Source organism: Puma concolor, chromosome D1 (assembly GCF_028749965.1).
Source record: "Puma concolor isolate L17-30 chromosome D1, mPumCon1.1.hap2, whole genome shotgun sequence".
Classification (NCBI taxonomy): Eukaryota; Metazoa; Chordata; class Mammalia; order Carnivora; family Felidae; genus Puma; species Puma concolor.
In genome coordinates, this window is record NC_141676.1 from 62,373,695 (window position 1) to 62,390,437 (window position 16,743).

The 16,743-nt window shown below is 38.4% G+C and overlaps 1 protein-coding gene across 8 annotated transcripts in view; it reads right to left on the reverse strand.

Moving 5' to 3' along the window:
• Positions 1 to 623: 623 nt before the first annotated feature.
• The window catches only part of NARS2 (asparaginyl-tRNA synthetase 2, mitochondrial), a 139,646-nt gene continuing 123,526 nt past the window's right edge, over positions 624 to 16,743 (reverse strand). For 6 of the 8 annotated variants that reach the window (XM_086678420.1, XM_086678423.1, XM_086678419.1 and 3 more), the window contains 3 exons: positions 14,560 to 14,657; positions 12,248 to 12,274; positions 6,121 to 8,972 (listed from right to left, as the gene is read on the reverse strand). In XM_086678420.1, coding sequence (XP_086534546.1) covers positions 8,828 to 8,972; positions 12,248 to 12,274; positions 14,560 to 14,657 — 270 coding nt within the window. In that variant the 3' untranslated portion in view covers positions 6,121 to 8,827. Of the gene's footprint in view, positions 702 to 6,120; positions 8,973 to 12,247; positions 12,275 to 14,559; positions 14,658 to 16,743 lie in introns of those variants that run through there. The other 2 variants (XM_086678418.1, XR_015241125.1) reach the window with 2 other exon arrangements.

Below are 16,743 nucleotides of genomic sequence, written 5' to 3' on the forward strand. Positions count from 1 at the left end.
ACAGTAGAGCGAAGTTCTTGAGAACTCTATTTAGTTACTGTACTCTAGAAGCAACACCAGGAGAGACACCTTAGAAGCTCACGTTCAGTAACAGTTCCTAAAGATAAATTACCAGTTGAACTCATACTTTTAATTTTTAACTTTTTGTTCTATGTTCAGCCAAAGGCTCCAGACTTGGATTTTTATGCTGAAAAGGCTAGTTTAAAATTTTATGAAATATTTCAGGTACATAAAGAGGGAAACACCAGTTTGGGAATTACTTTTTAAGGAGAATTTCCCTGTTGTCTGATGGACATATTTCTTTTTCCTTTTCTTTTTGGGTTTTTTTTGGACACCTCGATGACACCTAATTCATTCAAGAGTTTTTTTGTTTTTTTTTTTAATTTTTTTTTTTTCAACATTTATTTATTTTTGGGACAGAGAGAGACAGAGCATGAACGGGGGAGGGGCAGAGAGAGAGGGAGACACAGAATCGGAAACAGGCTCCAGGCTCCGAGCCATCAGCCCAGAGCCTGACGCGGGGCTCGAACTCACGGACCGCGAGATCGTGACCTGGCTGAAGTCAGACGCTCGACCGACTGCGCCACCCAGGCGCCCCTCAAGAGTTTTTTAATGAGTACCCACTATGTGCTGGATACTCTCCAGGGCACTGCAGATACAAACATGGATGCGGTCTCTCTTGTGTTAGGGAGCTCTCCTTCCTGCAGAGAAGACAAATGGCAGTGTAAGATGGCTGGTATTTGCATATGGTTCTCAGGGAGCACAATGAAAGGAGCGATTCTGGAAGCCACTGTCCAACCATTGGTATCTTGAAGTACAAGTAACATGAACATGTGAAAACGTAGAAACGCTAGTTGCATTTTGGAGTGTCACCCCTCCTAAAATAAAGCCTCACAGCCTCAGTGTGATTAGAGTTGTATTATTTTGATTCTAGGTGACTAAGTGGTGACAGGTGTGTCGCCTGGGAAAGCCACCCAAGCCCATCCACAGGCATGTGGAGACAAGCAGTGCTGTGTCAGAATGCAGGGTATACTCCAGCTCGACGGGCAGGACAGCAATCTGTTGAGGACGGCTAACCCAATGGAAAAAAGTTAATCAAGAGCTATGCGACAGTCAAGCACCAAAACACAGAAGTTTCCACACATGATAATTTTGTGGTTGTTGATCAGTGAATAGCCCACTCCTAAGTTTTCTGAGAAATACTAACCATACATAAGAGCCTTCCAGAACAAGTTAGTAAAGCAGACATGTTTGTTTCAATAAAATTGACATGTCTGGTTGGCGGGGGGGATAGGCTGGAAAAAGGAAGGGGAAGAATCTGGATGTTGATATATTACTGGGCATTGGAAGAATCAGAGCGGGAGAGATACAGATGCACAGGGGGAAAAAACATGGGGGAGGCAGTGGACAAGAAAGGGAGGAAAACAGATCTAGGTCAAGAGGTGTGGAAGGCTTCATGCTGCATGGATTTAAGAGTAACATCACTCTGTGGGCTGGCTTTCCCTCCTTGGTACAGAGGCATAAAAAACCAGCTCCAAGGTGCAGGCAGAACAATCAAAAATAGTATGTTCTTCAATGAGCAGATTTGTGTAATTATTACCTTTTACTGTAAAAATATTAAAACCTCCCTGAAGCTTTCTCACAGCATGGAATTAAACCACCTACATTCGGATCACTCAGGGTGACTGTTTAAGAAACGCAAACTGCGGGCTGTTCCATCTACTGAATCAGACTTTCTATGGTAGAACCAAGGTAATCTGAAAATTTTTAAATAATTTTTTTAAGTTTATTTACTCTGGGGGAGACAGAGAGAGAGGGACAGAGGAAGCGCATGTGTGCGTGAGTAGGGGAGGGGTAGAGAGAGAGGGAGAGAGAGAATCCCAATCAGGTTCCACACTGAGAGAGCACAGCACAATATGGGGGCTCAATCTCATGAACTGTGAGATCAATGACCTGAGCCGAAATCAAGAGTTGGATGCTTAACCCACTGAGTCACCCAGGCGCCCCCTGAAATTTTTAATAAGCTCCCCAGGTGATTCTTATTCACAATAAACTCTGGCCAAGACCATCTGCAATGGGAGTCCCTGAGGCAAGGCGCATGTCCTACTTATCTCTGTATGTGCAGAGTCTAGCACTGCACCTGGCAGTTTGAGTGCTCAGTAAGTTTACTGAACTGAACTGAACACACCAAAGAGGTTTTAAAAGAAAAAGTCACTCAATTCCACTGCCCTGAAATAGCTGATCTCATTTTTTTCCCGTATGCTTCTAGTCCATGTACACAGGTTTTACACTACTGGTAACTGTAAACTACAATTTAACATTTTTTGAACACATTTTCACTCATAATTTTTGATGGCTATAAACTATTTCATTCAACATGCAATAGATATTTTAGTTGATACAGTTTTTTTTTTTTTTTTTTTGAGTTTTAAAAAGGTTTCCCTCAGGAGATCTTATATTTGTGCAGTCTTTTCAGTTCAGGGAACCCTTTCACACAGTTTTGTTTCTCACAACACTTGTAAGATAAGCACTACCCTCATTCTGCAGATGCCTATCCAAACCCAGAGATAAAATCACTTGCTCAAGGTTCCGCAGTTCAAAAGCAGAGCGTCAAGACTTCAATCAGAGGGGCGCCTGGGAGGCTCAGTGGGTTAAGCATCCAACTCTTGATTTCAGCTCAGGTCATGATCTCACGGTGAGAATGAGCCCTGAGCTGATCTCCAGGCTCCGCAGTGAGTGTGCAGCCTGCTTGACATTGTCTCCCTCTCTCTCCTTCTGCCCCTCCCCAGCTTGTGTGCATACACACCCCCCACCCCCACACTCTCTCTCAAAAAAAAAAAAAAAAAAAAAAGAAAAAAGAAAAGAAAAAAAGAAAAGGTCTTTTCTTTGTCTAATATCTTTTCCAACACACTAAACCTCCACCACATTTTCTGGCAGGAATATGACCCAACAGTTTCCCGATGTGAAAACCTTTAGTACAGAATGTAGAAGATGGAAATCACACTTAAAGAGATCACTGGCCAGCTATATCCTAACTGTACAGGAATGAGTTCCTGCCTTTTGGGACACTGCAAAGATCATGTGAATTGGTGGAAATCTTCAGTGAAAAAAGTTAATGTTCTTCAACAACAAATGTGTATGTGACCCAAATCCATTTTTGCAATCCCCAAATGAAGGGGGATGGGATTGCCCTGAACATTTTGAAACCGTAATTAAGATTCCTCAGCAGTTATTACGTATACAGGCAACCACTAGAGGATGTAAGACAGCTGGAAGGGAGGCACTGGAGACTTTTAAGCTCTTCTAGTATCAAAACCAGTATCTCAGCATACTTGGGTAGTAGCTGAGTGGACAGTGGAGGGAAGCATTCCTCTACCAAGAGAAAGGCCCACTTTAAGAATACACTGCCCGATGAATAACCTAGTGGGGTGCAGCCCCGGAGATTCTATCTTGGAGAAGAGAAGGCTGGGGAGAAGAAATGGTGTTCCTGTGTTCCTTATTACATTTGCTAGAGAGAGGCAGGTTTGGGTATTATCAGGTCAGAATTCTCCAAGGATAGCAAAAGTTCTCCCTTAAGTAGAGAGCTCCTATTCACTGAAGGGACAGGGTAAACTACCAGGAGCTGGGAAAATACAAGAGAGGGCAGTTTATACATCACAGACAGGGGAAGAAATATGATCTTTAAGAGATTTTCAAATCCAGGATCCTAGGAAAAGAGCAAAGCAGTTATTGTTGAACCAGTGTGCAGAGAAGGTTATAAGTCAAAGAGTCACAGCTGCAAATGGCCCAGGTTTTGCAGAATACAGTTCTAGCTGTGCATATGTGTATTTGTAGCATGATAAAACCTGTGCTGGATGGGCCTACCACGTTTCTATTCTCAGAGCATCATCTTGACATATCAAAGGCTGATCACTTTGGGGGAGGATATTAATAATTCCCACCAAAGTTCCTGCATCTATCTTTCCATGTATATTCTAGGATGATCCTAAGAGGAGGGTAAGTAAGGCAAATATGAGCATAAACACATAAAAAAAAAAAAAAAAAAAGAGAGAGAGAGAGAGAGAGAGACACAGTGAGCTTAAGTACACTGCTGGGTCCAGGGCCCTTTATTCCAGTGCTTCTCTGTACTAGAATGCATTTGAACTCGACCGTCATTTCCCTCACCCTCTCAACTCTCCCCCCTGTGTAAAACAAGGAAATCAGAGGCCAAAGTGTGTGTTTTGCAACATGTCCACTAAACTCTGAGGCTTAAGATACAAACTTCTTTGGTTACCATAAAGCTCTGTGCTTTCAGTTTCTCTGGAGGCTAAGAGTGGTGGACTTTATTTGCCGTCTTACTCTCCCTTGATATTAGGAATTCCTAATAACCAATCTTCATAACAAACTAATCTTTTATTAAACCAAATGAATTTGAGGCATAGTAAGCTACAAAAGAACAAGGTTCATAATACATTGTGAATACATTAAAAAATTCTGTAAACTGTAAAGCAATGTTCAATTGATAGTCATATTACTAATAATAATTATGAACAGTAAAGATGTAGCAGGAAGTTACAGAAGAGTCATGAACTATGTTAACTCAATAGCTGCCTCAATGACAGTTTAAGAACCACCCAAACTCCTGACTTCTTTACAAAGTTCCCCTGGAAACTCCCACACAGTGTGCTAATAGTGCTTGTAAATTCACTGGACTCCAAACCAAACTGGAGCTAACTAGAATGCCCAAGAGCTACCTGGGACCTTAGCTGATCAGAGGAGTAATTCAGGACTCCAGTAATGGCAGAATGTGTAAGTTTCTGGAGGTGTGTTGGTCATGATCTAATAAGATCTGTCTTGTGGACAGATCGTAATCATTTTTGTGTCAGGTGATTAAGGTTATTTTTTGTCCTGAATGCCTTTTAATTTGGACTATACACTGGGAAGAAACTACAGTCAGATATTACTCCCACCTGTTTTCTTTTTATTATACATACTTAAGATTGCAGACTGAATACAAATATTGATCAGAAGCCAACAAGCCCCACGCATTTCTTATCAATTCAATCCAGGCCAATTTGTCTTTCAACTCCGCATTTTTATGTTCTTGCCTCACCACTTACTAAAATAAATATATGAATAAATAGCAATCCGATCCAAATAAGCATCTTTTATCTATAATTATCTGAAACAAGAGATTTAAAGAAGAGTAGAGTTAATCCATCTCACCAATTGCATCTTCAGTGCCTGTTCAGTCATGCTTGAATGTCCAGATTCGATTTATAGAGGGAATGAATGTATAACATTGTAGAGGGACGCTTCTGGCAGATACTGTCTGAGAGGGACAAAAGGTCAAACAGTCCCTTTGCTGTTCTGTGACAGTCAGTCTCTGGGCTGGGTCAGAGGGTGGGAGAATTATGTCTAGATCTGGAATGGATCACTCACACAATTAAGTTCTTGTGAGACCAAAAAAATACATGAATGAATGAATAAATAGAAGCACAACCTCACCAGGCCAGAGGACAGCCAGATGGAAAGTAACTATTTTTCCCCACCTAATGCAAAATTTGAAATGAGAATGGAAATTAATGATGGAAAAACCATTTCTAAGTTTTAAAATACACACACTCTTTCTTGGGTGGCTGGGGTTGCTATTTTGAGGTGACGTTTGGAAATCTTGGGAAAACAGAATCTGATTTTTCCCTCATTGGAAACTGGTTACTCAAGCAGAAGTTAACACCCTCAAATCACCTTTTAACTCACAGTTTAAGCCCTATAAGAATAATATTATAGCGTGGGTAGTCCTTGACTTTTATTCATTCTACACAGGATTCTACAATGCTGCTTCTCTGCAGAATCTGGATATTCATATAGCAGCTGACAAGTGGGCATTTTAAAGTTTTCCCTGTAGATGCCGTCTGCCCTGCCGGCAAGTTTAGTTTTGGCATTTTCATGATCTTTGTCTGACACCAGTATTTGCTGTTGCTCAATTATCGGTAAAAGTAATGAGTCAGAGATGTCAATTTTGAGGCTTGTGATGAGTGGCAAGTGTTTGGCTTCAACCAGATACTCACTGTGTGATCAACCATAGAGGAAAAGAACAAGTAAGTATGAAAGTTGGGAAATACACTGCTGAAACTTACCAAAAAGGCAAGAACGATGTTTATTTGAGGAGGACCTTCTCCCACCCCACGCACACACACAATGAACATACCGAAGTCTTGCAGAACTTTCAGTGATTTGACTTCATTGTACATTTTCAGAGACCTGACATGTGCTAAAAATCAAGTGTATAAGTTAGACTCTAAATCGATTGTTATTAGTGACTATCTCCAGCACAGATTCCTGAAAGATTAAGAGATAGAAAAAGAATCCTTAGAGTTGATCTATTTCGAAATGATAGTTCTGCAGGTGAAATAACTGGAGGGCACAAAGATGATCGTACCAGATTAACACTCTCCACTAAATCAATGGTGGCTCTGGGATCAGCACCTGGGGTTTCTGTGATTCACTGTTCTTTCTATCACTGTTATTTTTGATGCCCCACCATCATATTAACATTATAATTCTATCTGGTTCCTCAAAAATCACTGGAGACATGATGCCCGAGAGCCTGGGAAAATATTAGTGCTTCAGGTTGGGGGCCTGTGAGAGTCTCTGATTCTCACTTCACAAAATTAATACAGTATCAAGACTTGAATGTCAAATCAATACTGACTGATGTTGCAAATGTTTTAAAATGGTTTCTGCATTTATCTTCCAGGTCTAAGGTTAAATATCACCTTTTCAGAGATACCTTCTCTAGCAAAGTTATCTATGCTTGCCCTGTTCCTTTTTTTTTTTTTTTTAAATTTTTTTTATGTTTATTTATTTTTGACAGAGAGAGAGACAGAGCATGAGCGGGGGAGGGGCAGAGAGAGAGGGAGACACAGAATCCGAAGCCGGCTCCAGGCTCTGAGCTGTCAGCACAGAGCCCGACGCGCGGCTCAAACTCACAGACCGCGAAATCATAACCTGAACCGAAGTCGGATGCTCAACCGACTGAGCCACCCAGGCGCCCCTATGCTTGCCCTGTTCTTTATAACATATTATAGCATATGTCATATTTTGAAATACATTTGTTTGCTTACTGATTGTGTATCTTCTCTAATAGACTGTAAATTCCATGAAGGCATGGGTCATTTCTCTTTTGTTCACTATCATTTATTTACCACCTAGCCCCATTCTTGGCATACTGAGTAAGCTCAAATAATATCTGTTACACAAACAAATGAATTTATCTCTCTAGCCCATGATTGAGGCAAGCCTTATGAAAGCTCTAATTATCTCTTTTGTCCTGCCCTAAACTTGGTATCTGAGCCCAGGGGATTAAAGTTCTAGGGAAGCATATTTTAGCTCTGCAAAAACGAAAAATGAGACAGATTCAGAAATGGAATGAGCTATTTTGTGGGATACTGAGCTCTTTGCCAACAAGTGCCTGCCCAGGTATAGGCTCTCTCTGCATCAGGCAGAAGTTTGGTCATGAGAACATCTTAGTGGCTTCTGTGATTTCCAGCTCTAAGGTTTGGCAGTTCCTTTCAGTCATTTGCTTTGGGTTAGGATAAAATAAAGTCCACATACAAACTCATCAGGAAATAACCTCAGATAAGTTATCTAATGAGACTTAGAAAATTGATTATTTAGGCATGCATGCCATTTACCATTATTTGATACATATAAATTCTACTGAGCATATAATTTGGCTGTAAGTCCATAGATATGTAACTCAATGAAGACTACAAGAGTTAAAAAAAATTTGTGTAGTATTTCAGTTTTAAGCGTGCGTGTGTGTGCGTGCACACACATGCACACACACACACTTTCATGTAATTGTTGTATCAACTCTGAGGAAAATGATGTATGAGCTCATACAGAGTAAACGGCTTGTCCAAATCATACACATAAAGTGCTACAGTTGTCAGGTCTCAGATTCCCAAATCAGCAATCCTCACAAAAACTCTAATAGACAATATTGCCTTTTGAGTCCAAAATTACCCGTCCTTCAGGTTTAGCTACATTTGCATGCTCATCTTACACTGGAAATACCTTCTTCCACTTTTCACTGTGGAAAGGTCAAATGGAATTTAAAAATATATCTGTATTTTTCTTTCAGAGGTATCAAAAATCTATTTTATTATTAGAGAAGTTACAAACATCTACTATAAACTACAACAGTCATTAGTTTAAATAATTAATACATCCCATTTGCTATTTTTATACTTAAAGATCAGCAGTTATTAAATGTGACTTTTTGCACCCCGTCTGATGAAAGATTTCAATTCAGAACATTAACTTAATATTAACTCAAAAAAGACCCCAAAAGGAATATTTTCTTCTGTAATGTTTAGTAAAACGGTGAGAATAAGATAGGCATTTATCATAGATTAATTGGAAAGGGAGAAAAGATCCAACATTTTATCTTTAGCTCCTAGTTGTTTCTCAGAGGTCACAAAGAGCAGTGCTCTAATGATTAAAGACAAAGTAAAACACACGATCTCATCCTGTCTTAAGAGTCTGAAAGGACCTCTGAGACCACAGTTCAGTTTCTTCATTTCTTCTTAATTGACATAATAGATTTTGAGATTCTACCTGCTGCAAGTATCTTTTTGAGAGAGTTCATTTTTCCATGAATTGCTCTCAACTCTCTAAGAAAATCATGATCACTTCTATTTTTTATAGGTCATATCTTAGGGCATGACAATTACATATTGAAAACTTTTGCATTTCTATACTTCAAACATGTATTCTCTTATATGCACATTCACACGCAGTACCTCTGGCACAGGGTGATTTTCTTTAACTGGTCTTCCAGCTATAAAACACACGAATGAGTAAATCTTGGAAAAGGGATAACATCTTTGATATTGTCAATTCCCAAGATGCACTGCAGATAGCGTTCAAATCCCATCCCAAAGCCTCCATGTGGTACAGATCCAAATCGACGGAGGTCCAGATACCTGATTTTGAAAAGAGAATCATCACCTATTAGATGCTGTATTGTATCAGATGTCATGATAGAATTTTACATTTCAAAAATATTTTGCAGCCATTTGTTACCATCTACATCATTTTTTAAAAATGTTTATTTATTTTGAGACAGAAAGAGAGAGAGAGAGAGAGAGAGACAGAGAGAGAGAGAGAGAGAGAGAGAGAATGAATCCCAAGCAGATTCCGTGCTGTCAGAGCAGAGCCCAACATGAGACTTGATCTCACAAACTATGAGATCATGACCTGAGCTGAAATCAAGAGTCTGGTACTCAATCAACTGAGCCACCCAGGCACCATGATCTACATCACAGTAGTAAACAAATCTTTTCCCTCCAAAGACAGGTGAAGAACAAGTTATAATGAGCTGTCCAAGGTAACTCAAATAGCATTCCTGTCATGCATTCATAGGCTTTGGTCACTTGATCCTTTTTAAGTTATTTATGTACTTATATGCAGAAAATTTGCCTCATGAGGCTACAGAAAATGTTCTAATAACTTTATTAATTTTCTTGAAAATATATTCTTCTTCTATTTTTGTTTGTTAATGCTTTTTTTTCCCTACTAAAATCATGTTGTTCAATACAGAGAGAAGAGTGAAGAGTTTTGCCTGATAGGTTATAAAATGATACCCTATAAAATGATAAAATGTAAGCTCTATCAAGAACAGGAACTGTGCCTTATTCAACCATTTTATCTCTACTGTCTGCTCTGGAGTAGATGCTTCCTCCATGAAGATTTGTTGTCTGAAGGCACAAAAATATACTCTTGAACGCTAGAGTGAAATTTCCAGTCCTGTGCTTCAAACCTAGTATAGTATGTCCAAATCCATTTTTCTGGAAGGCTAGATAGCCTACAAAACCTAGCTATACTAATTCTATTCCCATTTAAAATCATGTGGCTAGAAAATGATACAGCCATGATTCAAACTCAGATTTCAATACACGGGCTTGTCATAAATTTATTTTAGGAAAGGAAGGAGGAGGAAGACTTTACAGGTATTTTTATTATGTCATTTGGTGGGGGATTTCTTTATAGCTTCTTGAATGATTTGTAAAATCATTTCCAGAATAAAACTTAAGTGCCACAGCCGGTAGTCATTTGGATCCTCAAGAATAAAGACTATTACCTAATTTACCCACTATCAGTAATAATGACCACATGTATTGGTATTTTAGGCAATTAAGATTGAATATGGATCTTTCTAAAATAAAAGAGGAATTGCAACTGGGTGAGTTACCACCAAGCGAGGGATCAATGAACAGGAGTATCTAGTATAAAACTTCAGACCAGTAAGAACTATCAGGAATAATGGAAAAAGCACAATCTTGAGTAAATGAAATGTTTGGTAGCTGAATTAACTTCAAGTTTACAAGGCATGGGGGCAGGGCATACTTTGATATACTGAGAAAATGAGATGAAAGGCCTATCAAGCCACCTGCCACAAACACCTGCAGGATCTGGGCTGGCTGCTAAAAGTCCAGCAATAGTTTCAGCTGGCTCTAAATTTCTCATACATCGATGTCAAAACACTGGCATAAATGGCTGGAAACTGAATTCAGCAGATGGATTTAGTCTGTAGCATTTTTCTTGCCCTTGCTTTGATATATAGAAAAATCCACTTCTAAAAAACAAGTTTTCGAAGGAATATGTATTTGTTAGATTGTTGTTAAACTGATTCTACGGCAGCCAGGTTACAGAAGAGATGGCACAAAAATTCGTGGAACTAGTTACAGATGTTATTTGCATATGGCACGGAGAAATAGGAAGTGAGCAAAATCTTTAGACACCTGGGGTGGTTACTCACAATGTAGTGGAACACTAGCAGAGATCGCAGACTTGAAGATTTCTAAAATCCCTTCCACCTTTAAAATACTGTGATTACCAGATAAAAGGAAGCAGAGTAGAATAACAGAGATTTATATTTAGAGATCTTAAGAGTTTGAAAACTTTAGCTGGGACAAGAATAGTACTGAAATGAGTAAGACCAGAAAGGCCTACATTTATTTAACAAACAATTAAAATTTGTATTTAGCTAGTTTTTGCATACTATGAAGATTATCTTGTAGACAGACAAAAACAGGCAAAACGCATAAGCTTGCTCAATCAGGAGGCTCATCTACCTCATAGCGAGACTCAGAACAAAGGAAAGGGGAAAGGAAACTAGCTTTTACTGAGGTTCTATTCTAGGTAGATACTTACCCTATATTATTTCATTTCATCCTCACAATAATCCTCTTAAGTTGATATTATCATCCCATTTCAGAGCCAAGAAAACTAAGACTCAGAGAGATTAAGTATGTCTAAAGTCACTATTGGTACTGAGAACAAACTGAGGGTTGATGGGGGGTGGGAGGGAGGGGAGGGTGGGTGATGGGTATTGAGGAGGGCACCTTTTGGGATGAGCACTGGGTGTTGTATGGAAACCAATTTGACAATAAACTTCATATATTGAAAAAATAAAAAATAAGAAAATAAAGTCACTATTGGTAAATAATAAGGCATTTAAGGGTCATGACCTGCACATCATTTTAGGCTTCTGCCCTTCTGTAATCTAGGTATTTCAAAAGGCAAGTGTACAATTTGACCCTTCCTTCTCCTGAGGATAGCAGAAGAATTAATAATATTGTTGGTATTATTACACCAAGATCCTGAAGGAAAGTTACTATATAAAAATATAAGTACATAATTTGTATGTATTCAAAAGTACTTGAAGAAAGGGTTTGCAGAAAGAAAACCAGAGCAATTCTGGAGAAGTAAATGTATGAATGCAGACAAGTGCTCTTTCCTACACAGCACAGATTTCTACAGACTTTAGGGATCACTTCGCTCAAACTCTAATTTCACACACAGAGAAACTGAAGCATAATGGTTAGGAAAAAAGCCCCAGCTCCATGTTTCTGTGTGCTCTTGGTTAAGTTAGTTAATATCTCTAGACCTTAGGTCTGGAGGGGTAATAAAAAGGAGATAAGAATAGTAACCAACTCGCAGGGTGTTATGATAATTACATAAGAAAATATACATTAAAATTTTAACACAGTTATCCAGCAGCACCCAATAAGTAATAAATAAATGGCAGCCACTATCATTACTATTTTTCCAGGATTCAAAGACAATAAATAATCTGAGAACTGAACTATTCATTTTTCTTAACAATGTTTCACAGTGCCTTGGGAATACACGTAAAACTTGTGTAACAATCAGACCAAACAGCTATAATAAGAATGATTAAGGGTCACATTCTTACCATTGGTAGGCTTCCGTTAGTCCTGATCTGTAAGAGGAAAATAACAAAATTCTTTCAGAGAATGGCAAGAAGATAAAGATACTAACCACCAAACATTTATTCTGGGTTGTATGCAAAGTGCTCTTTATAAAGAAGTACACACAAAAACCTGTGCTCTCAAAGAACATGCAATACAGTTGAGAAGCTGAACCTTTAATATGGTAAGAAAGCTAACGTATCCAATAGTCTAAGGTGTTATCAAGTGAGTGGCAGAGACAACAAATGCTACAGGAAGTATAGTCCAGAGCCCAAAAGAAGGGGTCCATGTCAGATGAGCTTACTGTCCTGTGACATAAGAAAAGCACCATAATTATGGGTGCTGGGAGGCACACAGATAGAACACAAAGACACAACTTTCATTCTGTAACATTGAAATAATAATATAGATTCTGCCTCCAGAATATGGTTGAAAATTGTTTTCTGGCCAATTTGAAAAACGCTAATAAAGTTTTAAGCTCTTAGTACTCATGAAAATTAATTTCAGCCCTTTAAAGCTTGGCTGGCTCGGTCGGTGGAGTGTGCGACTCTTGACTTCGGTGTAGTTATGTCTGAGACTCACGTTGGGTGTACAGATTACTTAAAAATAAAATCTTAAAAAAAAAGTAATTTCAGCTTTTTAAAAAAATGTTTGGGATCACAGTGCATCTGAAGTGATAAAGACTATGAAAAAACCAGATATACAGAAAACATGAACAGAAGTCACAGATATATCCCTAAGATAGGGAAACACATATAACCATTTCATTAGGAAAGATAAATTTGGATATAATCAGATATTAGGTAAACATGTAATGTTATGAGGAAAGGTTTCCTGAAGGAAGGAAGCAAGCAAAGAAAACAGACCAATTAATCTTTCAACAGATGAGGTTTCTTGCCATGTGTGATTTTTATTGTGCTTAAAAAAAACCCAGAGAATCTTAAAATTCTTTCCATCTAAGGAGTTTGACCTTTACTTCAATTCCACAATTTTCCCAGGACTTTCTAACATTATAGTAGTAAGGAATTAGGGGCCTAACTAACAAAAAAGAAGCCTCCCAGAACATATTTATTCCTTTTCTTCTGGACCCTGACCAAATAGAGCAGTTCAAATGATTGGGATTACAAAACCAAGTTACCTAACAGATTTATAGGTTGGGATCTTGGAAAAAACATCAACTTTTTAAGCATTTCTCCACTAGGAAAAGAAGAACTTACAAATGGCTAATTTTACAGGATATTTTCAAAGTATTATGGCTTTTCCAGGTTACTCTGAAACCCAGTATTATCTGGAGAGTAGGAGAGTGGGATTAAGCCTTCAGCATGGGAAAAACTTTTTTTTTTTTAAAGTCTGGCACAGCAAAAGTGGAAACCATGGAAAACAGAAGTTTATAACCTTGGTTAGTTTAGGAAGTCATTGTGGTTTGTTGGCAAACCACGCATGCATAGGAGTGGTAGTTCAATTAGAAACACAATTCTCTACTTCTCATCTCCAAAACATTTTCTGCGTTTTATGGATTAATTTCTAGGTCTCAAACAGCAAGTTAAAATAAGTTATTCAAATAGCTTAATCAAGACCCTTACATAGCAGAAAACCCAAGGAAGGGAAAACTGCTTATTCTAAATGTTAGTTTAGTGGATATTTTTAGTATCTTTCTTTCTCCAGCTTTATCCTTTCTCTGGTTCAGAGTCTGTCTTTATGCCCCTATAGGAGTCTTTGTTTATGTCCGCAATCATAATTTAGAGTAAATAAAAAAGTACACAGAGAAGACAAAAAATGAAGGACAAGCTTTAAGGTTGGCTTCTATCATTAACTTTTAAAAAAGCAATTTCTGGGGTGCCTGGGTGGCTCAGTGCTTAAGCGTCTGACTCTTGATTTGAGCTCAGCACATGATCAAATAATTCATGGGATGGAGCCCCGTGTCGGGTTCTGCGTTGACATTGTGGAGCCTGCTTGGGATTCTCTCTCCCTCTCTCTCTGCGCCCCTCCCTCACTTGTACTCTCTCTCTCAAAATAAATCAATGAACATTAAAAAAAAATTTTTAAAGCAATTTCCATAGGGAGAGACACATACAAATTAGTGGACAAGTAACACTATGGCCTTATTTCACATAACAGTTCCAATCTTTAAGACAGGGAAACTCAGAGAAGTCACATAACAACTTGCTCAAGGTCACAAAGAATCTGAGATCCAGGTCAGTCAGGCGCTGAGGCTCATTCACTCTTCTCTGTTACTTTGCCAAGACTGCGTCATCATCAATTTCTGAACTTTGTTTCTTTTAGGTCTGATCATTACCTGGCCAGTCGCTGCTCTAAGAAATGGTACCGTTCCTCTCTGAGGCTTCCTCCAAAGAGCTCTCCAACTCCAGGAACCAGAAGATCAACAGCAGCAACCTAAAAAGGAAAAAACTATAAACAATCTCACACGTTCAGAGGATTCCAACAATTGTCAGCTTCTCAAGCAAGTGGAACTTTTAACATTTTGGCGACTGGCTATTTAACTGCTTACCAGAATATTATTTATGTTATCTGTTGACGTGGTTTCAAAATCAAATTTTTAATATAATCTTTAGAATAAATGATACAGAAATTGTGGACAGTTACCTCTCCTTTCTTGCACCATGTATGCAATGTATTTAAATGTGTTTTCTTCACAAATGTGGTATGTTAATTATAAAAAATGTGACAAAAAATGTGGCAAATTATTAAAAATTATGAGATATTAAAAATCACCTATCACCATGCAGAATAAATTGCATTTTTTGTTTTTAGATGTTGTATTCTTTATTTTGAAAATCAGGCTACGGAAAGTCCCACTTTGCCAGGGAGGGGTAGATCAAGCCCTGTGTAGGGCTCTGTGCTGACAATGCGGAGCCTGCTTGGGATTCTGTCTCTCCCTCTCTCTGCCCTTCCCCTATTCTCTCTCAAAATGAATAAAATAAACTTAAAAAAAAAAAAGAAGTTATCAGTTTTTATTTAACTGCTTTTTTGTTGTTGAATATTTTGGTGTGTGTTGTTTGTTTTCTCTTTAATAATTTGACAATGAAGATTTTTCTTTAATTTGTACTATTTTGGTAGGACTTGTAAAATATGTTCTGATTATTATTATTATTTTTAGTGTTTATTTCTTGAGAGAGAGAGAGAAACAGACAGAGTGTGAGCAGGAGAAGGGCAGAGAGAGAGGGAGACACAGAATCTGAAGCAGGCTCCAGGCTCCAAGCTGTCAGCACAGAGCCCCACGCGGGGCTTAAACTCACGAACTGCGAGATCATGACCTGAGCTGAAGTCAGACGCTTAACTGACTGAGCCACCCAGGCGCCCCCGATTATTATTTTTTTAACGTTTGTTTATTTATTTTGAGAGAGATCGAGCAGGGAAGGGAAAGATAGAGAGGCAGGGAGAGACAGAATCCCAAGCAGGCTCTATGCTGTTGGCGCAGAGCCCAACGTGGGGCTTGATCTCATGAACCATGAGATCGTGACCTGAGCAGAAATCAAGAGGTGGACGCTTAACCGATGGAGCCATCCAGGGGCCCCAAAAATGTTCCGATGATTAACCAAAGAAGTAAAAACTGAAACAATGAGATAGCATTTTAGAGTTATCAAAATGTGAAGGCAAAAAACCAACATAAACAGCATGGATTAGAAGATACATGAGCCACTACTCTCCCACGACTGACAAAACCTTTCTGGTCAGCAACTTGGGAGAAGATAATCAAAAGCCTTAAACATCCATATGCTGTGACCTGGCAATGGCAGTTCTAGGAACTAGTCCTAACAAAATAATCAGAGATGCAAAAAAAACCAAACAACAAAAAGCAAAAAACGAAAAACAGGAAAAAAAGAAAAAAAACAGAAAAGATTACTGCATAGAGTATTTGTTGCGATATTACTTACAATAACAAAATTTTGTTCAAGCATATATCAATAGGAGATGACAGATAAATCTTAGACACAGAAAGAAAAAAAGATTGGCATCTAAAATAATGAGATGTTAATTATGCTGCCACTGTGACTTCTTCTTTCTCTGTCTGGTATTTTATTTTCTACAATGAGGATGTATTACACTTTTGTGTTAAGAAAATAACAGAAAACTTTTAATAGGGGAAAATGGTAGCTTCATATTTTAATTTGTATTTATTTACTAGTAATACTTAATTTTTGAGAATGTTTATTTGCTATCTATATTATTTTGTGATCTGGTAATTCTTTTTTGTGGGGCAGGTAAGCATTATTAACATCAAGAATCGAAAGGCACAAAACTAAAAAAGCATGCAACAAATGAAAGATTAGGAACTCATAAAACACATTTTATTTATTAAACATTTTTTTAAAAAAATTTTTATTTATTTTTGTGAGAGAGAGAGAGAGAGAGAGAGAGAGAGAGAGAGCAAGCAGGGGAGGGGCAGAGAGAGGAAGACACAGAATCTGAAGCAGGCTCCAGGCTCTGAGCTGTTAGCACAGAGCCCAACGCAGGGCTC